The sequence below is a fragment of the Ahaetulla prasina genome, chromosome 1, assembly GCF_028640845.1.
Source record: "Ahaetulla prasina isolate Xishuangbanna chromosome 1, ASM2864084v1, whole genome shotgun sequence".
NCBI classification, from domain to species: Eukaryota; Metazoa; Chordata; class Lepidosauria; order Squamata; family Colubridae; genus Ahaetulla; species Ahaetulla prasina.
In genome coordinates, this window is record NC_080539.1 from 11,016,438 (window position 1) to 11,042,101 (window position 25,664).

The following is a 25,664-nucleotide window of genomic DNA, read 5'->3' on the forward strand; positions in this document are numbered from 1 at the left end:
GTTTTTTAATTACTTGTATCCCGCAAAAGGGGATCACATGATCTTGGGACACAGCAATGGTCATAAATATGAACCAGCCGCCAAAGTTGATCACATGATCTTGGGGATGCTGGAAAAGTCGTAACTGTATAAAACAGTCATAAGTCCCTTTTTTCAGTGCCGTTGTTTCCACGAAAATAAGACCCAACCGGAAAATAAGGCCTAGCATGATTTTTCAGGATGCTCGTAATATAAGCCCTACCCCAAAAATAAGCCCCGCCTAAGATCATCAGCAGACAAAGGCGTTTAATTTTCCCCAAAATAAGACCTAACCAGATAATAAGCCATAATGTGTCTTTTGGAGCAAAAATGAATATAAAACCCAATATTATTTTGGGGGAAACACGGTAACTTGGAATGAACACTAAACGAACTATTGTAAATCAAGGTGTACATGTATTGTAGTTCACTTGACCTCTATTAAACTACACCTTTCTCAACAAATGGAGTTAAGGATCGTTCTTAGAGGTTCAAGCTGAGGCAGGTCTGACTCAGAGTCACCCTGCTGGCTTTCATGCCTAAGGCAGAACTAGAATTCACAGTCTCCCACATTTTAGTTTGGCTCCTTAACTATTAGACCAAACTAGCTCTTTATCTGCTTACTCCTAATAGACAGAATCTTGCCAGATTAAAGCTATAATCTTCTAACCCAGGGATGTCAAACTCAAGGCCTGCAGGGCAGATTGAGCCCATGTGGTGCTTAGATCTGGTCCTCCTGAGCTCTATTTTTGCCGGCAGAGTGCTAGCAAAACAAACTACTAGCAAAAGTGGCATTTGATCACACAAGTGATGTCGAGCTGGCAACGCCCACCCATGGCAACACGCACCCCAGCCCCCCCGAGGTCGAACAGAACCCTGATGCGGCCCTCAATGAAATCGAGTTTGACACCCCTGTTCTAACCTACTAGATCAGCGGTTCTCAACCTGTGGGTCACGACCCCGTTGGGGGTCGAATGACGATTTGCCAGGGGTCGCCTAAGACCATCGGAAATATGGGAAGTATACTTGCGAGTCAAAGAATCGCGCTCCAAGCCAGCTGCAGGCTCTTCAAATCGCTAGCCGAATTCGGCTTCAGGAGCGATGAATTAAAAAAGAGAGAAATCTTTGCTCTGATGTCTCCTTCTCAAGCCAGCTACAATCACTCCCAATCGCTAGCCTAATCTGGCTTCAGGCGCAATAAACTTAATAAGGGAGGAGTCTCCGCTTTAATGCCTCCGTCCTCAAGGCAATTACAAGCAGTTCAGATCGCTAGCCAATACGGCTTCAGGCGCGATAAATTCAAAACATAGGGCCGGGCTATTTACGGGACCGCCTTCTGCTACCGAATACCTCTCACCGACCCGTGCGCTCTCACAGAGAGGGACTCCTCAGGGTGCCGTCAGCTAGGCAGTGCCGTCTGGCGACGCCCAGGGGAAGGGCCTTCTCTGTGGGGCCACCCGCCCTCTGGAACGAGCTCCCCCCAGGACTTCGCCAACTCTCGGACCTTAGAACCTTCCGTCGTGAGCTTAAAACACACTTATTTAGGTGCGCAGGACTGGACTAGGTTTTTTAGATTTTTAAATTTTTGAAATTTTAAATTTTATATTGATTTTAATTGGTTTTGGTAATCAGGCTGGTTAGAATAAGTTTTTTATTTGTGTTTTAATCTGTATTTATATGTCCTTTTTATATGCCTGTTAACCGCCCTGAGTCCCTCGGGAGATAGGGCGGTATACAAATGTGATCAATAAATAAATAAACAATAAATAAAACAAAAATAATTTTACGGTTGGGGTTGCCACATCGTGGGGAATTGTATTGAAGGGGTCGCAGCACTATAAAGGTTGAGAACCACTGTACTAGATATACCCTGGGAGATTTTAGGCTAGTCCACGACTTACAAGTATTCGTTTAGCAACTGTTCAAAGTTACAGCAGTGCTGAAAAAAACCACTTATGACCAAGCCTCGCACTTACGGCCATCACAGTATCTCCATGGCCATGTAATCAACATTCAGGCGCTCGGCACCCTTTCCTAGCTGGCTTTCACCAATCACCATTAATGGTGGAAGCTGGTTTCACTTAACAGCAGTGTGATTCAAGCAGGTGATAAAACCGGGCACGACTCACTTAATGACCACCTCGCTTACCAATGGAATTTCCGGTCCTCGTTGTGGTCTTAAGTCGAGGACTACCTGTACTCTGAAACTTTTCCTTCTTACCTCATCCAGTTCAGGACTTGTTCTGGGACCCCTTCTGGAATGTGCTGCCCCCTCCCCTTCTTCAGTCGCAATTCCATCACACAGAACGCCATGAAAATATCTAAGATTACAAATCTTGAAAAATATACTAAAATATGCATACCAGCCGGGGAGAGTTTGGTATCGGAAATTGAATACATCAGAAATGTATTAGCTTGTAATGGGATGATGAATATCTCCCTTTGAACCTTTTCACAGATACTTTTAATCTGTTAAGTCAAGGTGTCTGCGATGACACACTGTGAATAAAATAACGTATAAATCTGAATGAATATATTTTATTTATTTGGGGTCCTTACCATGCATTTGTGCATTTACAAAACACGCTAAATGGGAAAAAAGAGACAGGAAATCGGAGGATCTCCTTAAAATGGATTAAATCCATATACAAACAGACGAGCTCTGAAGAAGAAAAAACACACATGGTGCATTTCTAAGCGTTTGCATTAAAAAGTTAATCAGCTGCTCGGTTTTGTTTTCAATTTTTTTACGAACAAAATTGATTCCAACCAAAACGTCTATGGAGATTCTCAGTCATCCAGGTCATGGTTGTCCCGAAGGTGCTTTTTTCAGGAGGCAACTGGACTTATTTGTTTTTCTCTGAAGACGTTTCGCTTCTCATCCAAGAAGTTTCTTCAGCTCTGACTGGATGGTGGGGAATGGATTTACATTCCTTGCAGGCAGCTGGTCATTTGCATCCTTTTAGAGAGTCACTGAGGCCACTTGGAGGTTTTTCTGTGTCCTCAGGGTCAGCTGAGTAGTGCAAATGGTCTCGCTGTCTCTCTAGAAGGATGCAAATGACCAGCTGTCTGCAAAAAATATAAATCCTTCCATTCCGCACCATTCAGTCAGAGCCAAAGAAGCTTCTTGGTTGAGAAGAAAGGAAGGAAGGAAGGAAGGAAGGAAGGAAGGAAGGAAGGAAGGAAGGAAGGAAGGAAGGAAGGAAGGAAGAAGAGGGGAGGGGGGAGGGGGAGGGGAGGGAAAAGAAAAAACAAGAAAATCCAGTTTCCTCTTGAAAAGCACCTGGCAGTTAAGAAGCAAAAAGAAATTCTCTAATTTTTCTAATTAGACATCTCTAATAAATTGGAACTTTGAGGACCAAGTCAAGCCTCAGAGCTTTATTTCGTTGGGGGTGTTCCTTGGAACCCCGACATTACCTTTGGGACATTCAATCCAAAATCAATCAAACTCTGATTAAAAGAGAGATAGAGCAAGCACATGGATGGAAACTGTTTTGGCTTGTGAATGTTAACACAAAGTTTTCCCAAGAAGGCCAGTCTAACAGGCTCACAAGCTTCTTCTTTTTTTTTTTTACCTCAATTTCACCAAAGCATTGTCCAGCGAAGACATGTCCACCATCTTCCACCACGTACTGGATGAGTTTCCCGGCTGATGGGGATCGCAGAATCGATGGGTCATTTTCCTTCTCAAACACACAGGTTTTATTGCCAATGGTGATGCGATACCTAAGCAGGAGAGCACAGAAAGCCCAAAATGGTCGATACAGAAAATTTTATTGATTTATTAATTCAAGAAAATTCAAAATCAGAAACGAAGAGGGGATAAGCCGCCTGAGAAAACCAAGGGAAATCATCAAAACCATTAAAAAGCAAAAGTTAGAATATTTCGGACATGTGATGCGACACCCAGAAAAATACGGCATCCTTCACTTAACCCTCCAGGGAAAGATTGAAGGCAAACGAGGTCCAGGAAGAAGAAGAACATCATGGCTTCAAAACCTAAGGGACTGGTTCTGTTATGACTCGTCCTCCCTCCGCTTCTCAGCCGGGCCCCTCCCTCTCCAACCGGGCCTTTTATCAGACTCCGAGTCTGATAATGAAGATGAACGGCCTGTCATGCCTCCAGCCCCCGGCCCTGGCCCCATGCCCGGAGAGGATGTCAGGAGTGAACATACAAGCCCGATAAACTTCACTCCTACAGCGTCTGAGCAGGAAGCCAGCCACGTGCTGGAATTACTGACAGCAGATCCAGCTGAAGAGAATTCAAAGTGGGAGGATCCTCGCTTCCGGAGATCTGAGAGGCGACACCAGCAGAAGGAAGGGAGGGGCAGGCGTGGATAAATGCTGAGTCATGGAGCCACACCCCACAGCCTATATAAAGGACCTGCTTTTGGCATTCCAACCTTGAGTCAAGCAAAGTCTCATCTAGTTTGCTGATATCGGACTCTATCGCTGAAGTCACAACTTGGACTCCTGCCTGCCCTGATAAATCTTGAAGGAACTTGGCAAGCTGCAGAGGCTTCGTTGCCAAGTTTGTTACGGACTCCCTTGACTCATTCGTCAGAGTGGGAGTGGGACACGACAGGTTCAGACAAAATTCAGCAGAACTTTTTTGTGCAGCTGTTGATAAAAATAGTCTTGCCAACATGACTGCCAACGTCCGATGACGGATAAGGCACAAGAAGAAGAAGAAGAATTAAGAAAATTCATATGGATCCCCAACTCACTCTGATTCTGGGTGATCTAAAACCCCAATGCAAAATCCAATGCAAGTAATCCTCAACGTACGACCACAGTTGAGCCTAAAATTTCCATCAATTAGGCAAAGTAGCTGTTAAGTGAGTTTTGTCCCATTTTCAAATAGGTAGGTCGTGGTCCCGACTAAAGATCAGAAAACAGGTCCTCTGAGTCCTTGTCCAATATAGGTTCAATTCAGGAAGTGGAACTTAAGCTTAGAAGGAAAAGTGGGGGAGGAGATCCATTTGAGGCCATCAATTTTTCAAGGTGACATCCTGGAGAATGTGCTACTTTTTTTTTTTCCAAGAGGCAATTGGACTTTCTGGTTTTTCTTTGTAGACGTTTCGCTCCTCATCCAAGAAGCTTCTTCATCTCTGACTGGATGGTGGAGGAGTGGAAGGATTCATATTCCTTGCAGACAAGCTGGTCATTTGATTGCTGGTCAATCCTTCCATTTCCCCACCATCCAGTCAGAGCTGAAGAAGCTTCCTGGATGAGAAGCAAAACATCTTCAAAGAAAAACCAGAAAGAACCAGTTGCTTTTTGAAAAAAGGAAAAGAAAAAAAAAACACCTTTGGGACAGCCATGACCTGGATCAGGGATCTCCAACCTTGGCAGCTTTGCTGGCTGAGGAACTCTGGGAGTTGAAGTCCACAAGTCTTCAAGTTGCCAGGGTTGGAGACCCCTGACCTGGATGACTGAGAACATCCTGGAGAACGTTGGGTTTTTATTGGGGTGGGGGCCGGATGCTGTGGAATTTTCCTTAGCAAAATGAAAGGCATACAGATGTTGTGATCCATCAGCAGCCTGGGGAGCTGTCGGCGGAATCGGACTGCGATGAGCCTGTTCCTAATGCCCGCATGAGAAGAGCTGCCGGAAGGCAGGAGCGGCTCAAGCAGAGAGGTCACCTCGGGAGTAGAGCCAAGAGATGATTGGCCCCTCCCATAAGGTTTAAAAGGAGACCAGCACCGGTGTCTCAGTTTGCCGGAAAGCAAACGTTGCAGCTGCGCTCTTCGCTCTGTTCTCTGCTCTGGACGTTTATCAGAGAAGACCTTGGCAGTTATCCAGATTGAATCAAGTTTGAGATAACCAAAGACTGTTTGTTTGTTTCGTTTTAAGTCACCCGGCGCTGGGAATGAATTAATTCCCAGCTGTTGGAATAAAGTGTATTTTTACTAAGGACTGCGTTTGTTGCTACCTGCTCGGGTCTGGGTCACAACAGAGTGGAAGATTCACAAACCCTAAAGTTAAGATATTGATAAGACCGCAGAGACACAGCCCCACCCTTATAGGCTGTGTGCCTTCCTTATCTTGGTTGGGGTTCTCCAAAACAATCCAGGATTTGACCTTGGGAAAGAAGGTATAGGGCCGTGATGGTGAACCTATGGCACGTGTGTCCAAAGTGGCACGCGAAGCCATGTCGCCCGGCACGCATGGCCTTGCCTGTTTGATTTCCGGGTATCTGGTGCGCATGCGTGCATGACAATCAGCTGTCCTTCACCCAAGCAGCAGCTCCAAAAACGCAACAGCCAGCTGATTGTCGGCTGCGCATGCGCACTAGAACCCGGAAGTTCGGCTTTTCCAGAACACGACCCCGACAAGCGTGTGTGCGTGCGCTATGTTTCCATACGACCTTTTCGGCATTCGCGCACGCTCACAACCAGCGAACTAATGAGCTGAAGCCGACTAGGCTAAGGACGCCAGCCAGATGAATACCTAGTAGGCAGAAATTTTTTTTCCTCTCCAGAAACTAAGGTACATCTTATACTCCGGAGCGTCTTATACTCTGAAAAATATGGTAACTGAACAACTGCAGTGATTCACTTAACAACCGTGGCAAGACAGGGCATAAAATGGGATGAAGCTTACTTAACAACTTAGCTAAACTCACTTAGCAACAGAAATTTTTGGCCCAATTGTGGTCGTAATTTGAGCAGCACTTGTATTTGCAATCATGCCAAGCTGCAGTATTCTGGAAGCAGAAACATCTTAACCACCCAGCATTATCCCTTCAAAATAATAAATAAATAAATAAATAAATTCAGCCCACCGATAGGTTTTCTCATTCCCTTAACTAAGTTCCTGGTAGTAAATCTGTAGGAAAGAAAAGTTACTCAATGCACATTTGTTTGTACAGATTGGGGGTATCAAATTTCCTCGGTGCATCGTTTTTAAAAAAATGAATTGTGTATGTATGGGTGTGTATGGGAAATGTGTGCGCGTAGGTTTGATTATTAATGCCTGTTAAGCAGCAATGGGCAATGCAATTTGATCCTCTTTCATTTGAATTTAAAGGAAACTATGATGACTGCTCATTTATGGATTGGATAATGACCCCTTTTGGCCACACCGAATATTATGAAGTGGTTTCGGGGACCACCCTCAAATGTTTTAGAGGGTGGCATTCTGGGGTCTCTTCCTCTGCTTGCAAGCATCCCTGGAATCATTCAAGGTTACCTGTCCACTTCTTCTTTCATGTAGGTGGTGTAGCTGCTCCCATCATAGGACAATAGGAGACCTCCGTCACTTAGCCGGTGAACGTCAACCTCCACACAAGAACCGTTCATGATGACAACGTAGGAATTTGGAGACTGCCGAGCTACCTGTGAGAAACAGAAGAGCAAAATGTAGAATAGAATAGAATAGAATAGAATAGAATAGAATAGAATAGAATAGAATAGAATAGAATAGAATAGAATAGAATAGAATAGAATAGAATAGAATAACAGAGTTGGAAGGGACCTTGGAGGTCTTCTAGTCCAATCCCCTGCTCAGGCAGGAAACCCTACACCACTTCAGACAAATTTAATTTAATTAGATTTTAAATGTTTAAATGTTTTTTAACTTTCTGATCTGTGCTTTTTACCTTGGCTGTAAACCTCCCTGAGTCCTTCGGGAGAAGGGCGGTATAAATTAATTAAATAAATAAATAAATGGTTATCCAACATCTTCTTAAAAACTTCCAGTGTTGGAGCATTCACAACCTCTGGAGGCAAGTTGTTCCACTGATTAATTGTTCTAACTGTCAGGAAAGTTCTAGGTTGCTTCTCTCCTTGATGAGTTTCCACCCATTGCTTCTTGTCCTGCCTTCTGGTGCTTTGGAGAATTTATTGACTCCCTCTTCTTTGTGGCAGCCCCTGAGATATTGGAACACGGCTATCATGTCACCCCTAGTCCTTCTTTTCATCAAACTAGATATATCCAATTCCTGCAACTGTTCTTCGTAAGTTTTAGCCTCCAGTCCCCTAATCAGCTGGTCTTCGCAGGTGCCAGATCGCCAGAAAACGACCTGAAAATGACCCCCAAAAACGGCCTGAAAATGGCCCTAAAAATGCCCAAAAACACCCAAAAAGCAGGCATGCACATGCCAGCCAGCTGGTCTTTGGGTTTGCAGCACTCCAGTGTGCGCACATGCACCCACGTTCCAGTTTGGGCACGGTGCCGAAAAGGTTCACCATCACTGCCCTATACCATCTCGGACAAATGGTTGTCCAATCTCCTTCGGTATCCTTAGTTGTGTATTTGGTGCTACGTTACCTTTAGTACATATTTCTTCCCTTCGTAGATGAGTTCCACGTCTACTATGTTCAATAATGTATGGGCAGGCAAGACTTGGCCCCTGGAAGAGAAAGATTAATAACAGCACTCCGTTTCCTGCCAATAGCTTTGCAAGGAAATAGTCAGGCTTCTAAAAAGGTAAGGCTAAAAGGATGCAGGACCTTCATTAATGATAGCATACAAAAGAGGATGTCTTCTCCTGCAAGTTCCGCTTTTAAAATACGTTTTAATTCATATCATTTCAATCGCCATTCACTGGGTGAAAGAAAGTGACTGATCCAAGATCGCCCAGCTTTCTTCACGCTTAAGGCACAGGGCTAGAATTCATATCTCCTTGGTGACCAGCCCAAAGTGAAAACGCACCTATTTATTCAAGCGGGACTGGATTGAAATTTTATTGGGGTTATTTATATTTTAAGATTTTAAATTGTTTTAATATTTCGGCCACATTATAATATGTTTCTTAATTTCTTTTAATGTTTATATAGTATTTTTACTTGGCTGTACACCACCCTGAGTCCTTCGGGAGAAGGGCGGTATAAAAATCGAAATAAATAAATAAATAAATAAATAAAGTCACCCAACCAGCTTTCATGCCTAACGTGGGACTAGAATACACCGTCTCCTGGTGATTGGCCCAAAGTCACCCAGCCAGTTTTCAGGCCAAAGGCAGGATTAGAACTCACAGTCTCCTAGCGATTGGCCCAACTAGCTTTCATGCCTAAAGTGGGACTAGAATTCAGCATCTCCCAATAACTGGCCCAAAGTCACCCAACCAGCTTTCGTGTCTAAGGCAGGACTAGAACTTACAGTCTCCCAGTTGTCAGGGTTCCAAGGAACACCTGTCAGTTTTGGAAGGCAATTTTCCTTTTTGCTTCTTAACTGCCACCAGTTTCTAGTCTGATGCTTTAGCCATTACATCAAACTTGCTCTCAATTGGCCACTACTCTCTAGGACAGTGATAGCTAACCTATTTGCCGTTGCGTGCCAAATGCGAGGGGAGCGCGCAGGAGGAGGGTCGCACACATGTATGCCCACACCCATAATGCAATGTCCCCCGTGAGCCCTGCCCTCCGCACATGCGGACGCCACCCCTCGTGCTCCCCCTGCCCTTGCATATGCATGCACGACTCCCCACGATCCCCTCGCGCATGTGCGTGTGACCTCCGCAACCCATTTTGGACCTAGTAGGCCTCTCTGAAGTCTCCTGGGACCAAAAATGGGCCATAGGGGGGCACACCGCACCCCCACACACACTCCCCCGCGCATGCATGTGCATCTCCTGCATGTGCTCCACCCCCGCGCCAGATACCAGAAAATCAGCTGGCTGGTGGGAGGCGTGCGCACATGCGCGGTGGAGCTGAGCTGGGCAATAGCTTGTGTGCCATAGGTTCGCCATCACACCTCTAGGAAATCAACCCTGCAGGACTTTGTGAGTTGGACAAGCTTATATCTTCCCAGCACTAATTCTGCAAGATCACTCAGAACATAATCAAGGAAAGAATTCCAGAGACAAGGGGACCAAGAGGAAGTTTTAAGAAATGTCAATGAAATGAAAATCTGGTTTTTACCTCTCCAGGGAGTGGAGAAAGTTGGAGATGCTATTCCGCAGGCTGACATCAGCCACGTGGAGGGCCCCACACACCACCCCCAGCATGGTATCTGGTCTCTCCGCCTAGATGAAAAAGAGGGGAAGAGGCCATTTTTTAAAAAAAATCACTTCTTTATATTATTAACTTAAGGACGAAGCAGTCTGTGGCTCAACCTTTAGTATCACCAACTGTCGACTTTCCAGAGTTTCCTTTAGAAAACTTGGGACTAAAATGAGTGTTTTAAGCCCAGTGGAATAGTTCCTTTAGCCATTCTTAGCGCCTTCACCATTCTTTTCTATTCTGCCAATATCTTTTTCTTAATTTGTTCTAACCAAGTTTTCCTCCTTCTCCTTCCTTCTCATGCGCCTCCTGTTTTACCTGGAGGCCTATTCAATCATCTGGAGAACTTTCTACTTTCCTAATGGCCAAACAGAACTGCCCAAGTAGAGACATTTGGAGAGTTCGCCAGCATGCGATCCGAGGGATCCTTTGTGCTCTCCTGAGCTTGGTGGTTTTCTTAACAGAAGTTTTATTGCCAAAATAGGTAACATCATCAATGTCTGTGATGTTACCTAGTTGGGTAATGAAACATTTGCAAAGAAAACCACCATGCTCAGAGAGCACATGAGGACCTCAGGGTTCAGCCCCGAGCTACAAATATTCTCTTCTGTTGGTACCACATATGGGCATCAAATGGTTCAGAAAGCATGCAGGTGAGAGAAATTTGCAGGAACATCAACCTGGCACTGATGTTGTTATCTAGTTGGATAATGAAACATCTGCAATAAAATCAGCAAACTCAGAAAGCATCAAGGACCCCACAGTTCTCCTCCTCCTCCTCCTCCTCCTCCTCCTCCTCTCCACAAATCCCACTCCCTTCTAGCACTGATGATGTTACCTAGTTGGGTCATGAAACCTCTGCAATAAAACCACCAAGCTCAGAGAACACCAAGGTCCCCATAGTTCAACCCTGGGCTACAAATATTCTCTTGAATGAGATCAGATTCTCCAAACAGATAATCCAAATTAAAATGCTGCATTTTTTCTTTTTGGATATATTCCGTCCCTTTTCTGTGCCAGAACACGATTACCTGCACTTTCTCAGCAATCAATCGGTCCAGCCAACCAGTGTCAATGCGGTTGTGCTGAAAGCTTTCCGTTTCAAGCAGCTTAATCAAATACTCCACAGTGGTTCTGAAATCGCCTCGAATGGACAGCTCCTTCAGAGCAACGACCATATTTCTGAAGATTTAAAAAAAAAAAGAGAGAGTCAGGTCTGAAAATAAATTGGAGAATATCACCGGACTATATTTCACTCTTCTTTCATCCTGAAGGCCCTATCCAGTTCCTGGTCCCTGAGAGGTCTATAACTGGGGTGTTTCAAGCTCAAGGCCCATGGGCAGGATCTGTCATGCAGGGTGCTTAGATCTGGCCCGCCGGGACGCCCTGGAAACAGCAAGGGAGCAGCCTGTGGTGCCTCTGCCAATGAAAATGGAGCTCGGGAGGCTGCGACGGGCTCCTGTAACCCTCTCCCAGTGAAAACGGCTCTCCCGAGCTCTGTTTTCGCTGGCAGAGGGACTGCAGGAGCCCCTTGCAGCCTCCCGATCTCTGTTTTTGCTGGCAGAGCACTTGGAGCACCACAGGCGCTGACATGAGTGACTTTGAGTTGGCCATGCCCACCCAGCCCACGCGGCCTCCTGTTTTACCTGGAGGCCTATTCAATCATCTGGAGAACTTTCTACTTTCCTAATGGCCAAACAGAACTGCCCAAGTAGAGACATTTGGAGAGTTCGCCAGCATGCGATCCGAGGGATCCTTTGTGCTCTCCTGAGCTTGGTGGTTTTCTTAACAGAAGTTTTATTGCCAAAATAGGTTAACATCATCAATGTCTGTGATGTTACCTAGTTGGGTAATGAAACATCTGCAAAGAAAACCACCATGCTCAGAGAGCACATGAGGACCTCAGGGTTCAGCCCCGAGCTACAAATATTCTCTTCTGTTGGTACCACATATGGGCATCAAATGGTTCAGAAAGCATGCAGGTGAGAGAAATTTGCAGTAACATCAACCTGGCACTGATGTTGTTATCTAGTTGGATAATGAAACATCTGCAATAAAATCAGCAAACTCAGAAAGCATCAAGGACCCCACAGTTCTCCTCTTCCTCCTCCTCCTCTCCTCTCCACAAATCCCACTCCCTTCTAGCACTGATGATGTTACCTAGTTGGGTCATGAAACCTCTGCAATAAAACCACCAAGCTCAGAGAACACCAAGGTCCCCATAGTTCAACCCTGGGCTACAAATATAATACAAATGATTAATTGTTCTCACTGTTAAGAAATTTTGCCTTAGTTCTAAATTGCTTTTCTCTTTGATTATTTTCCGCCCATTGCTTCTTGTCCTGCCCTCAGGTGCTTTGGAGAATAGCTTGACTCCCTCTTCTTTGTGGCAGCCCCTTAGATGTTGAAACGCTGCTATCCTGTCCCCCCTAGTCTTTCTTTTCATTAAACTAGACATACCCAATTCCAGCAACTGTTCTTCATGTGTTTTAGCCTCCGGTCCCTTAATTGTTGCTCTTCTCTGCACTTTTTGTTGGCAATTTTTGCACTTTGTTGCTGGCAATCCTTATGATTTATATTGATATATTGACCATCAATTGTGTTGTAAATGTTGTACCTTGATGAACGTATCTTTTCTTTTATGTACACTGAGAGCATATGCACCAAGACAAATTCCTTGTGTGTCCAATCACACTTGGCCAATAAAAATTCTATTCTATTCTTATATCAATGGAATGAGATCAGATTCTCCAAACAAGATAATCCAAATTAAAATGCTGCATTTTTTCTTTTTGGATATATTCCGTCCCTTTTCTGTGCCAGAACACGATTACCTGCACTTTCTCAGCAATCAATCGGTCCAGCCAACCAGTGTCAATGCGGTTGTGCTGAAAGCTTTCCGTTTCAAGCAGTTTAATCAAATACTCCACAGTGGTTCTGAAATCGCCTCGAATGGACAGCTCCTTCAGAGCAACGACCATATTTCTGAAGATTTTTAAAAAAAGAGAGAGAGTCAGGTCTGAAAATAAATTGGAGAATATCACCGGACTATATTTCACTCTTCTTTCATCCTGAAGGCCCTATCCAGTTCCTGGTCCCTGAGAGGTCTATAACTGGGGTGTCTCAAGCTCAAGGCCCATGGGCAGGATCTGTCGTGCAGAGTGCTTAGATCTGGCCCGCCGGGATGCCCTGGAAACAGCGAGGGAGCAGCCTGTGGTGCCTCTGCCAATGAAAATGGAGCTCGGGAGGCTGCGATGGGCTCCTGTAACCCTCTCCCAGTGAAAACGGCTCTCCCGAGCTCTGTTTTCACTGGCAGAGGGACTGCAGGAGCCCCTTGCAGCCTCCCGATCTCTGTTTTTGCTGGCAGAGCACTTGGAGCACCACAGGCGCTGACATGAGTGACTTTGAGTTGGCCATGCCCACCCAGCCCACGCGGCCTCCTGTTGTGACTCCAGCCCCGGAACCTGGCCCCATGCCCGAAAGTGACTCGGAGTGAGGGGGAAGGGCCGGTAAGGCTTACCTCAGGAGCACCGATTCCTTTGGCTCGGCTCCAGGAGCCAGAACCAGACCAGTCGGAGGACGTAATGAGGCCATCATCCCCTGATTCCTCCCTTCCCCAGGCTACGCCTTCAAACACAGCTGATAATAATAATCAAGCTTGGCTTGACCCGCGTTTCAGAAGATTAGAGAGGCGGTGTCATCAAAAGGAAGGGTGGGGCAGGAGCCCCACCCCACAGGATATATAAGGAGCTTTGGGACTGCTCTCACTCCACGGGAAACAAAAGTTTAGCTGAACCGTTTCAAAAAGAGCTGAAAGTCTTGCTACGTGAGTCATTTGTTTGAACTTTGGCAGGCAGCTGCGATTTCTCTGCCAGGACTGATAAGAGCTGTGAATCCACCGGCTGAAGGCCAGCTCGTGGGTCTGAAGTGGGGAAGGAGATAGAATACCTCCAAGATCAAATACAACCCTGATATGGCCCTCAATGAAATCAAGTGTGACACCCCTGGTCTATAACAAGATCTTTTATTTATTTACCTTAGTACAGGTACTCCTTACGACCACAGCTGAGCCCAAAATTTATGTTCTTGAGTGAGACAGTTGCTAAGTGAATTTTGCCCCCCTTTTACGATCTTCCTTGCCAGTGATTAAACACTGCGGTTGTTCAGTTAGTAACACAGTCGTGAAGTGAATCTGGCTTCCCCATTGACTTTGCTTGTCAGACGGTCACAAAAATTGATCGCATGATTCTGGGGCACTTCAGCTGTCGTAAGTACAGGTAACTGTCGACTTACAACAGTTCGCTTAGTGACTGCTCGAAGTTACAATGGCACTGAAAGAAGTGACTTAAGACCATTTTTCACACTAGTGACCATTGCAACATCCTCATCGTCACGTGCTTTATATTTGGATGCTTGACAATTGACTCACATTTATGACGGTTGCAGCATCCTGGGCAGTAGTGGTTTTCACTTACCTTCGCTACCAGTTCGGAACTATGAGCGTCATTCATGATGATGTCCGGGCAGGTGGGCGGACCCTCCAGCCACCACTACCGGTTCGCCTGAACTGGGGCGAACCGGTAGAAACCCACCACCAATCCTGGGGTCATATGGTCCCATTTTGCAACCTTCTGGCAAGCAAAGTCCGCGGTGTGGCTGAGGCTGTAAGAAGCCTGTTATTAAACACAGCTGCTTGCAAATCTAGTCCCACCAGGCCCAAGGTTGACTCAGCCTTCCATCCTTTATAAGGTAGGTAAAATGAGGACCCAGATTGTTGGGGGGGCAATAAGTTGACTTTGTATATAAATATACAAATAGAATGAGACTATTGCCTTACACAATGTAAGCCGCCCTGAGTCTTCGGAGAAGGGCGGGATATAAATGTAAATAAATAAATAAAAAAGTCAATTGGAAAAACAGATTCACGTAACAATTGTGTTACTAATTTAACAACTGCAGTGATTCCATTAGGAAATGTGGCAGGAAAAGTCGTAAAATGGGACAAAACTCCCTTAACAAATTTCTCACTGAGCAACATAAATGTTGGGCTCAACTGCGGTTGTAAGTCAAGGACTACCTGTGCCAGGTGCTTGAATTTTTTATTGATTTTTTAATTCCCATCCCCTACACACATACGTGGTTTATGAGCAGAGTATCGGCCATATCATATCTTACACAATTCAATATATTCAAATATATTTTACTTAGTTACAATTTTTGCCAGAATATTATTTTTTCATAATTTTATTCATATCCTAATATTTCCTTGTTCATTTCACTGTCACATCTTCTTTCGCCCTCAAGTTCTAATTTCTCCATTTTTATTAGTATTCATTCTCTTTCATTCTTTTTTTAACTGTTTCAATTTTTATCCTAATATATTCAAATATATTCAGTTGCCTTTCTTCCATTTCATCTTTTCCTTTTCACAGCAATCCTTTCTTCTCCTTCTCATTCCTCTTCCTCCCTTCTTGCATCTTCCCTACTTTCTTCTCTCCTCCTCCTTCTCTACTTCCCCTTCCTTTCTCCTCCTCCTCCCTACTTCCTCCCTATCTAACCTTCTCTCCTACTCTTATTTCCCCTACCTTTCCTCCTTTCCTCTTCCCTTTCTTCTTTCTCTCTCCCTTCTTCCCCTTTCCACCTCTCTCCTTCTTCTTATCTCTCTTCATTGCTGTATTTATTTTCATTTCAATATTTCTGGTGTCTGAATTTTGATGCTGCAACAATCTTAAGTGTGAAAAACAGTCCTAAGTCATTTTTTCCAGTGCCTTTGTAACTTTGAACGGTCACTAAATGAAAGGTTGCAAGTCAAGGACTACCTGTGCCTACCCTGGTAATAATGGCACACAAATGAGTACAGAGAGTGCTTCACGTACAACCACAATTGGACCTGGAATTTCCATTCGTAAGCAAGGTGATTGTTGAGCGAATTGTGGTGGTTTTATGACCTTTTTTTTTTTTTTGCCATGGTTGTTAAGTGAATCACTGCATTTGTTACATGAATCACGGGGGCGTTAAGCGAATCTGGCTTCTCTCATTGACTTATGGGCTTAGTAGACGTCAGTTGGGAAGGTCCTATATGGCGATCAGATGACCCTGGGATGCTGCAACCCTCATAGATACACACCAGTTGCCAAGCGCTCGAATTGTGATTGTGTGACCATGGGGATGCCGCAATAGTCATAAGTGTAAATCACTTTTTCAGTGCCATTGTGACCCTGAACAGTCACTAAACAAATGGTTGTAAGTCAAGGACTATCTGTAAAATATAATTCCACGCAGGCAACTAAACCAAAGGAAATCATACCCCCCCCCCCCGATTCTTCTGCGATCAGCAGAGAAATCAAGAGAAGAGGGAAGTACTTCTCACTGTTCTGTTGTGACTCGTCCTTCCTCCTCTCCTCAGCCGGGCCCTTCCCGTCTCCAAGCGGGCCTTTTATCAGACTTCGAGTCTGATAATGAAGATGAATGGCCTGTCATGCCTCAGCCCCCGGCCCTGGCCCCATGCCCGAAAAGGATGCCAGGAGTGAACGAACAAGCCCAATAAACCTCACTCATACGGCATGTGTTCTTTGGCTCAGCCGTCAGAGGAAGCCAGCCAGGTGCTGGAATTACTGACAGCAGATCCAGCTGAAGACAAGTCAAGGTGGGAGGACCCTTGCTTCCGGAGATCTGAGAGGCAACGCCAGCAGAAGGAGGGGTGCGGCAGGCCTAGATAAATGCTGAGTCATGGAGCCCCACCCCACAGCCTATATAAAGGACCTGCTTTTGGCATTCCAACTTTGAGTCAAGCAAAGTCTTATCGGGTTTGCTGATACCGGACCCTATCGCTGAAGTCACAACTTGGACTCCTGCCTGCCCTGATAAACCTTGAAGGGACTTGGCAAGCTGCAGAGGCTTCGTTGCCAAGTTTGCCACAGACTTCCTTGACTCGTTCGTCGGAGTGGGGGGTGGGACACGACATGTTCCTTCTTACTTACGAGATGGCTTCTTCACGGTTTTCCCCCCACGAGAAACAATGGCCGAACTGAGAGTCTGCAAATTCGTGAAGGCCTCCTGCAGCAGCCACGCTGAAGTAACCCCAGACGTTCTTATTACTGCGAAAATTCAGTTCTTGGACTGTTCCAGAACTGGGTTTAAATCCCTGGAATATAAAATGGAACATTATTTTTTAAACACACATACACACACACACACCTAACTGGATTGGAATATTCATTTTAAAAGTCATAATTTCTAAAAGGGCAAGAGAAATATATTCCAGGATTCTACATTAGTGTTTTTAAACCTCAGCAACTTTAAGATATGGGGACTTTAATTCCCAGAATTTCCTAGCCAGCAACTTTTAAGATGTGTGGCCTTCAACTCCCAGAATTCCTCAGCCAGCAACATTAAGATGTGTGGCCTTCAACTCCCAGAATTCCTCATCCAGCAACTTTAAGATGTGCGGCCTTCAACTCCCAGAAGAAAAAAATGCTTTTAAAAGTAAAAAAAAAAACACACCTCTGATGATCGCGCGGCTCATCTGGGGTGCGGGGGGCAGGGATTTTTGCTACCGGTTCTCCGAACCACCCGCTGCCATCGCTACCGGATCGGGCGATCCAGTCTGAACCGGGAGCATTTCACCCCTGCCTCATCCTCATGTCACCTGTCTTCTTGTGTTTTTTTTTTAACCTTCTTATTGAATTTTCTTAATTTAAATCGTTTTGTATTAATTTTTTTATCATTTTGTAAAATAGCCAATCACTTCAACAGTGAGATGGGCAGCATAATTAATCCATCTATCCATCCATGAATTAATTTAGCTTTATTTCTCCTGGGATCACCACCTCAAGAAAAAGACTCCACTTCCTATATATTTATACATATTTTTTGTACCCCATCTTCATATTTTTTACAAATAATTGAAGGCAGTGAATATACGGACCCGCCTCTTCTTGTTTTCATAAGAACGACAACCTTGCAAGGTAGGTTGGGATGAGGGAAGGTGATCCCATCTTTTATTATCTTTGCAAATAAGTCAAAGTGGCGAATGTATCCAACACACTTTCTTCCTCTTATTTTTCCCCACAACAACAATCCTGTGAGGTGGGTTGGGCTGAGAGAGAGAGAAAGACTGGCTCCAGCTGGTTTTCATGGCTAAGGCGGGACTTGAACTCATGGCTTCCTGCTTTCTAGCCTGGCGCCTTAACCACTGGGCCAAAGTGGCAGAAATATAGGAAGGCTCACCTCATCAGGGTTCTCACTGGTGATACGGGCTGCGATCACGTGACCCCGCGGACAAGGCACATGGGCCGAGCTGTCGAAATCAATAGGGGTGTCTCCCCAGGGTGACGCTCCATACATGATGCGGATATCTTTGATCCTGTGGAGAGGAATTCCCATCGCAATCTGGGGGGGGGGGAAGGAAAATATAGCCCTTGTCATATTTAGGTGCACAACAGAAAGATCTTCCACTGACACCACAAAGCATAAGCGTTGTGTTGTGTTTTCTTGTTTCTACCTAAAAGGATCTCTAAGTTATTAACCAAGACCGTGATTATGGAGCCACCTGAATTTCTTTTTTCTCAGCATTACTGGTAATCCTCGACTTACGACGACAATTGAACCCGGAATTTTTCTGTCGCTAAGCAAGACAGTCGTTAAGTGAGTTTTGTCCCATTTTATGACCCTACTTGACCCAGTTCTTAAGTGAATCACTGCAGTTGCTAAGTTAGTAATACATGTTGTGTCTGCGCCCCCCGGAGCCGGGCCTGCTGCCAGAAAGTGACTTGGACAGTGAGGGGGAAGGGCCGTCAGGACTTACCTCAGCAGCAGTGGCTTGCCTGGCTCAGCTCCAGGAGTCAGAAACAGGCCAGGTGGAAGAGATAATGAGGCCTCCATCCCCTGACTCTTCCCCCCCCAGGCCACGCCTGCAGACCCAGCTGATGGCAATCAGGCTTGGTTGAACCCTAGGTTTCGTAGGCAGGAGAGGAGGGAACAACAGAAGCAAGGGTGGGGCAGGCCTAGGAAGTGCTGAGTCATGGAGCCACAGCCCACAGAATATAAAAGGCAGCAAGAGCTGCTGTGTCTCTTTGTAACAGGCAAATCCACTGATTACGAGCTGAAGTTTGTTTCTGAGTGACTCACCAGCATCGTGGAAGATAACGGAGGCTCTTGGCAGACGCTGGCTATCCTGCTGCCAGAGCTGATAGTGACGGCTAATTAAGCCATCATTTGGACGGAGGCGAGGGAGGACAGAACAATGCAGTTGTTAAGTGTATCTGGCCACTGTCATAAATATGGGTCAGTTGCCAAGTCTCCAAACTCTGATCACATGACCATGTGGACTGGGGTGAAATCTACTTACCTTCCTTACCGGTTCGGAAGTGCACGAGCCATGCGTGTGTGCTCGCTTCATATGCGAGCAGACTTGCGCATGCGCAAAACTTGTGATAAACAGTCACAAGTAACTTTTTCCAATGCCGTTGTAACTTTGAACAATCCCTAAACGGAAGCGAATCAAGGAAAAAAATCTACCTGTATCATCCTCTTCTTTTAATGACTGCATAATCCCTTGCGGAGTCTGGGCAACTGAATGGAGCTGAATGTTTACTGGCCGGATGCCCTTCCTGTTGCCAATGCAGAGTTTTGTTCAGCAGATATATTCTCATTATGCCCAGAGAGAGAAATATCAACCATTCTATCTAGGATTGAACTCACAGCCTCCTGATTGTGAGGCAAGAACTCTACCTCCATGCAACCGCATCACTCAAAAAAATCTACCTGTATAAACTCTTTAAAAATCAGTGTTTCTCAACTTTGGGGACTTTAAAACGTGTGGACTACAACTCCCACAATTCCCCAGCCAACTAAGGAATTTAAAATCAATCAGTCCATCACCAATAGTGATAATTTCCTGATCTATTTTGTGGAGAACGTTCTAGATTTTTGAAGGATGGTTTTTGGCCTTTTATTGGTAGAGCCCAGAATGCTTTTGAAACCGGACTGAAACAGATTTCCACCCCTTATTTTCAGTCAAAAATAAAATTTAGTGCTCAAGGAGAGAGAGATATTTAATCACACGAAGGCTTTTGATCTTCCAGACCACAACAATTTGTGTACAGACATTGAAAACCTGGGTATCCTGGGCTACCTCACCTGCTTATTGGAAAATGTGTATGGGAGCCAAAAAATGAGAGTCAGAATAGAATACTGATATTCCTCAATTTACAACAGTTCATTTAGTGACCATTTGAAGCTACAGCAGCACTGAAAAAAGTGACTTATGACCGTTTTTCACATTTACGACTGCTGCAGCATCTCCACGGAGATCAAAATTCAGATTCTTGGCCAGTGACTCATATTTATGATGGTTGCAGTGTCCCAGGATCATATGATCACTTTTTGTGACTTTCTGACAAGCAAAGTCAAATAGGGAAGCCAGATTTCCCTTAACAACCGTGTTACTAACTTAACAACTGCAGTGATTCACTTAACAACTGTGGCATGAAAGGTCGTAAAATAAGGTAAAAGTCAGTTAGCAAATGTCTCACTTAGCAACACAAATATTGGGCTCAATTGTGGTCATAACTCAAGAACTACCTGTACAGAACATCTGAAATGGTACAAAATTGAGAAATGTGCCAAGATTGTATAATGGTCCCCTTATTTATTTAACTTCCATTGCAGAATACATTATTCAGATTACATTATGGGAAATGCTAGGTTAGAACAATTGGAATGGTCACCGGCACATCATTAACTTCAAATATACTGATGCTGCTACTTTGATAGTTTTTACCAAAGAAGACTTAAGGAAACTCTTATTGGTGGTAAAAGACGAGAATGGCAAAGGTTACGGTATCTTCTGCTCAATATTTTTAAAGAATCTAGGATTTTGTTAAGAGGCAATGCTTCAATGGTATGGTTGTTTATTGGTATATTTGCACACCGCCATGAATCTATATTGATTTGGTGGTATGCAACTAGAATAAATCATAACAATGATCTATATTTTTTCATAATACTCCGGTTATCAGTAAACTATTATGGGTATAGAATACAAATAAATGCACGAATGAATATCAAAGAGGAAAAAAACTACTTTTTTAATACACATAAGAGGTTTATTGTCCTTTTTGTACAGTTTTTATTAAGAAATCTACACAAGGGTTGCAAATGTAAAGAAGGAAGGAAGGAAGGAAGGAAGGAAGGAAGGAAGGAAGGAAGGAAGGAAGGAAGGAAGGAAGGAAGGAAGGAAGGAGAGAGAATAAGGGGAGGGAGGGAGGGAGAGGGAGGAAGGAAGAAAGGAAGGCGGGAGGAAGAAAGGAAGGAAGGAGAGAGAATAAGGCGAGGGAGGGAGGGAGGGAGGAAGGAAGGAAAGAGAGGGAAAGGAAAGCAAAGGTAAGGTAAGGTAAGTTAAAGTAAGTTAAGTTAAGGTAAGGTAAGGTAAGGTAAGGTAAGGAAAGGAAAGGAAAGGAAAGGAAAGGAAAGGAAAGGAAAGGAAAGGAAAGGAAAGGAAAGGAAAGGAAAGGAAAGGAAAAACAAAACGAGAGTAAAAAATAGTTAAATAAACAAGAAAAATAAGCAACTTCTGATTTTTTTTCCAACAGTTACAAACAAACTCAATATCCTTTCTCCCACTTGGCATTACAATAATCCCTCCAATCTCTTATCTACTCCTTTCTCAAGCATCAAATCATAAATCTTCATTTCACTTTTTTTTCCCCATTTCCAGCAAAAAGTCCATAAACAACTTCCAGCTTTTTATTAAAAAAAACAAAAAAACAAAACTACAACAGCTGCATTTTCCGAAGAAAGACCTCAGAAACACGTAACCTCTCTGCGAAGTCAAGTTCGTCTCCATTACACACAGACTGGAGACACCGAGCACCACAACGTTCCCTTCATCTGAAAACACACCCTCCCGTTTCAAAGCAACCGGGGAGAGGTTTTTTCCCTAACGCAACACTTCACTTTCCAAAGCCAGAACTTTTCCCTTGCCTTATCAGCACTCGGATCTTGTTCCAAGTCCAGAACGACTCACTTCTTGCGACATTTGGAACAAATCTCCCCCCCACCCCAAAAAAAAAAAACACCTCTTCCTGCCTGCTCAGGATTTTGGAAGAACTGGTTATTCCAGCTGAATTCACTCCTCCGAAAACAACAAAATACCTTATACCAACAGACTTGAAATCCTGGGATTAGAAAACTTACAACTCCGTCGACTCCGACCTGTGTTTAACACACAAAATCATCTATAGCAATATCCTTCCTGTAAAAGACTACTTCAGCTTCATGGACGTCGTTATTTCAATTAGCGTACTGCACGGGTCTTTGTCCCGTAACGGTGCGCAGCCGGGAGAGTGTGGGAGACCTTTTCATTCTTGTGGTCCCACGGACTCCTACGGACTTGGACCCATATGGTTGGCCATCTTTATGGGCCTTTGGTGATCTTTGTTTCTGACGGATACATCTCTGAGCGGCCTAGGATGGACACTTTTACGCGACTATCTGGACTATCGCTCCATGAGATATACACTCGCGAACTACTACGATTGCGAGGTTCCCCGCCTCGCAAGAATGGCCCTCAAGCTATCGAGGCCTACCTCAACGAAGGTCTTGGGACCCAGAGAGGTGGCCGAGCAAGAAGAACTTATGGGGTTTTTAAATAGATTTTTAATAAGGGGTTTTAAGGGAGGGAGGGATCTGGCGGGTGGGGTGAAAACCCGTCGGGGAGGGATCCAGCCCCTGTGCTAGTTCGCGGCACTTTGCTATCTTGTCCGAAGGCGGCGGGGGAGGGCGATGTTCCAGGTTCAGAGGGCTTTTCGATCTGTACGGTAAGTGGGAGGGGCAGATATGGCGGGGGGGGCGTATCGAGAGTTGGGAGCACGTGTTCGATGTCTAAATGCGATCGCGTGCTCCGGCCCCCCACCCGTTCCTCAGGTGGCCATGATCCTCAGAGCTTGGACCTTCGGCTGATGTTGTGTAATGCCCGGTCCGTGGTTAACAAGGCCCCCCTGATCTGCGATCTTATTCAGGCGGGGTCCGCGGACCTTATGGGCATTACGGAGACCTGGTTGGGCCCAGAGGGGGGGGTTCCCCTCGTTGAGATGTGTCCTCCAGGTTTCCGAGCATTTCATCAGCCGAGGGCCCAAGGTAGGGGTGGGGGGGTGGCGGTTGTCATTAAGGAAGATCTAGAGCCGAGGGAGGCCACTGTTCCTCAGATTGCCGGCTGTGAATCCCTCTATGTGCGGTGGGGCCATAGGAGCCAGTTGGGCTTGTTGGTCGTGCCTGGCTCCTTGCTGCGTGACCACAGCCCTGCCAGAGCTGTTGGAGGTGCTTGCCGCTGTGGCGGTTGAGACCCCAGACTTATAGTTATGGGGATTTCAACCTGCCGTCAGTTGGCTTGTCATCAACGGCAGCTCGGGAGTTTGAGGCTTCCATGACGGCCTTAGACCTGACTCGAGTAAATGATGGCCCCTCGCACATGGGGAGGCACGCTGGACTTGATTTATATCTCTGGTCAGTGGTTAAATGATCTGGTACTAGATGATTTAGTAACAGAACCAATGTCATGGTCGATCATTTCTCCTTCGCCTAGACTTCCGAACCGCCATTCACCATCGCGGGAGGCGGAACCTATCGTTGGTTCCGTCCCAGGCGCCTGATGGACCCTGAGAGGTTCCTGACGGAGCTTGGGCCTTTCCCTGAGGATCTGGCCCACGGCACGACTGAGGAACTCGTCGCGGCCTGGGAACAGCCGCGGCGGGGGCGTTGGACCGTGTCGCGCCTTTGCGGTCTCTGACCCGGCGTGGGTCTCGTCTGGCCCCTTGGTTCTCCGAGGGGCTGAGGAGATGAAGCGCGGCGAAGGCGCCTAGAGAGCACCTGGAGGTCCAGTCGCTCCGAGCTGATCGGACACTAGTTGGGTCCTATACTAGGACCTACCTAGTGGCAATGGGGGAGGCGAGGCGTACCTACGCCTCCACCCTCATTGCGTCGGCAGATAACCGCCCGGCCGCCCTGTTTCGGCTGACCCGCTCCCTCCTTCATCAGGAGGTGCGGGATGACCCTTTGCAGGGACGTGCCGAGGAGTTTAGTGGTTATCTATCGATAAAATCGCTCAGCTCCGGGACGATCTGGACCGAATTTGGGATGATCAAGCGGGGAGAGGAGGCACGTCTTGTTGAGTCTGTTTGGGATCAGTTTGATCCTGTGGCTCCGAGGGCGTGGACAGGTTATTGGGGAGGCTCCATGCCACGACATGTTTACTGGACCCGTGCCCTTCCTGGCTGGTACTGGCTACTCAGGAGGTGACACGAGGCTGGCTCAGAGGATTATCAATGCTTCTTTGTTGGAGGAGTTTTCCCGCCGCCTTGAAAGAGGCGGTGGTGAGACCCTCCTTAAGAAGCTTCTCTGGACCCAGCTATTTTAAGTAACTATCGTCCGATCTCAATCTTCGCTTTGTTGCGAAGGTTGTAGAGAGTGCTGTGGCTCGACAGCTACCCCAGTACCTGGATGAAGATGTCTATCTGGACCCGTTCCAGTCCGGTTTCCGACCGGATACAGCACAGAGGCGGCTTTGGTCGCATTGGTGGATGATCTCTGGAGGGCCAGGGACAGGGGTTATTCCTCTGCTCTGGTCCTGTTAGACCTCTCAGCGGCTTTTGATACCATCGACCATGGTATCCTGCTGCGCCGGTTGGAGGGATTGGGAGTGGGAGGCACCGTATATCGGTGGTTCTCCTCCTATCTCTCCGACGTCGCAGAGCAGTGTTGACGGGGGCAGAGGTGGGCCGTGAGGGCCTCACTTGTGGGGTCCCGCGAAGTCGATCCTCTCGCCTGCTGTTCAACATCTATATGAAGCCGCTGGGTGAGATCATCAGTGGCTTTGGGGTGAGATACCAGCAGTCGCTGGCGACACCCAGCTGTACTTTTCCACCCGGGCCACCCCAATGAAGCTGTTGAAGTGCTGTCCCGGTGTTTGGAGGCCGTCTGGGTCTGGATGGGGAGAAACAGGCTCAAGCTTAATCCCTCCAAGGCGGAGTGGCTGTGGATGCGGCATCCCGATTCAGCCAGCTGCAACCGCGGCTGGCTGTTGAAGCAGTTATTGGCCCCAAAGGATAGGGTCTTGTAACTTGGGTGTCCTCCTGGATGATCGGCTGTCGTTTGAAGATCATTTGACGGCCGTCTCCAGGAGGGCCTTCCACCAGGTTCGCCTGGTTCGGCAGTTGCGCCTTCCTTGATCGGGATGCCTTATGCACGGTCACTCACGCTCGTTACCTCTCGCTTGGATTATTGTAATGCTCTCTACATGGGGCTCCCCTTGAAGTGCGTCCGGAGGCTTCAGTTAGTCAGAGCGCGGCAGCGGGTGATAGAGGAGCTGCACGCAGCTCCCATGTAACCCCTCTCCTGCGCAGGCTGCACTGGCTACCTGTGGCCTCTCGGGTGCACTTTAAGGTGTTAGTCACGACCTTTAAGGCGCTCCATGGCTTAGGACCTGGGTACTTACGGGACCGCCTACTGCTACCACATGCCTCCCACCGACCCGTCGCTCTCACAGAGGGACTCCTCAGGGTGCCGTCCGCCAAACAATGTCGGCTGGCGGCCCCAGGGACAGGCCTTCTCTGTGGGGCTCCCACTCTGGAGCGAACTCCCCGGGCTTACGCCAGATATCTGACCTTCGGACATTCCGTCGCGAACTGAAAACATATCTCT

At 46.3% G+C, this 25,664-nt stretch overlaps 1 protein-coding gene across 7 annotated transcripts in view; it reads right to left on the reverse strand.

The window, feature by feature from the left end:
- The window catches only part of ACACA (acetyl-CoA carboxylase alpha), a 334,336-nt gene that overhangs the window by 221,859 nt on the left and 86,813 nt on the right, over positions 1-25,664 (reverse strand). For 5 of the 7 annotated variants that reach the window (XM_058164168.1, XM_058164167.1, XM_058164169.1 and 2 more), the window contains 7 exons: positions 18,195-18,356; positions 16,946-17,109; positions 10,997-11,147; positions 9,885-9,988; positions 8,293-8,374; positions 7,213-7,358; positions 3,594-3,744 (listed from right to left, as the gene is read on the reverse strand). In XM_058164168.1, coding sequence (XP_058020151.1) covers positions 3,594-3,744; positions 7,213-7,358; positions 8,293-8,374; positions 9,885-9,988; positions 10,997-11,147; positions 16,946-17,109; positions 18,195-18,356 — 960 coding nt within the window. Of the gene's footprint in view, positions 1-3,593; positions 3,745-7,212; positions 7,359-8,292; positions 8,375-9,884; positions 9,989-10,996; positions 11,148-12,799; positions 12,951-16,945; positions 17,110-18,194; positions 18,357-25,664 lie in introns of all 7 variants that reach the window. The other 2 variants (XM_058164172.1, XM_058164173.1) reach the window with 1 other exon arrangement.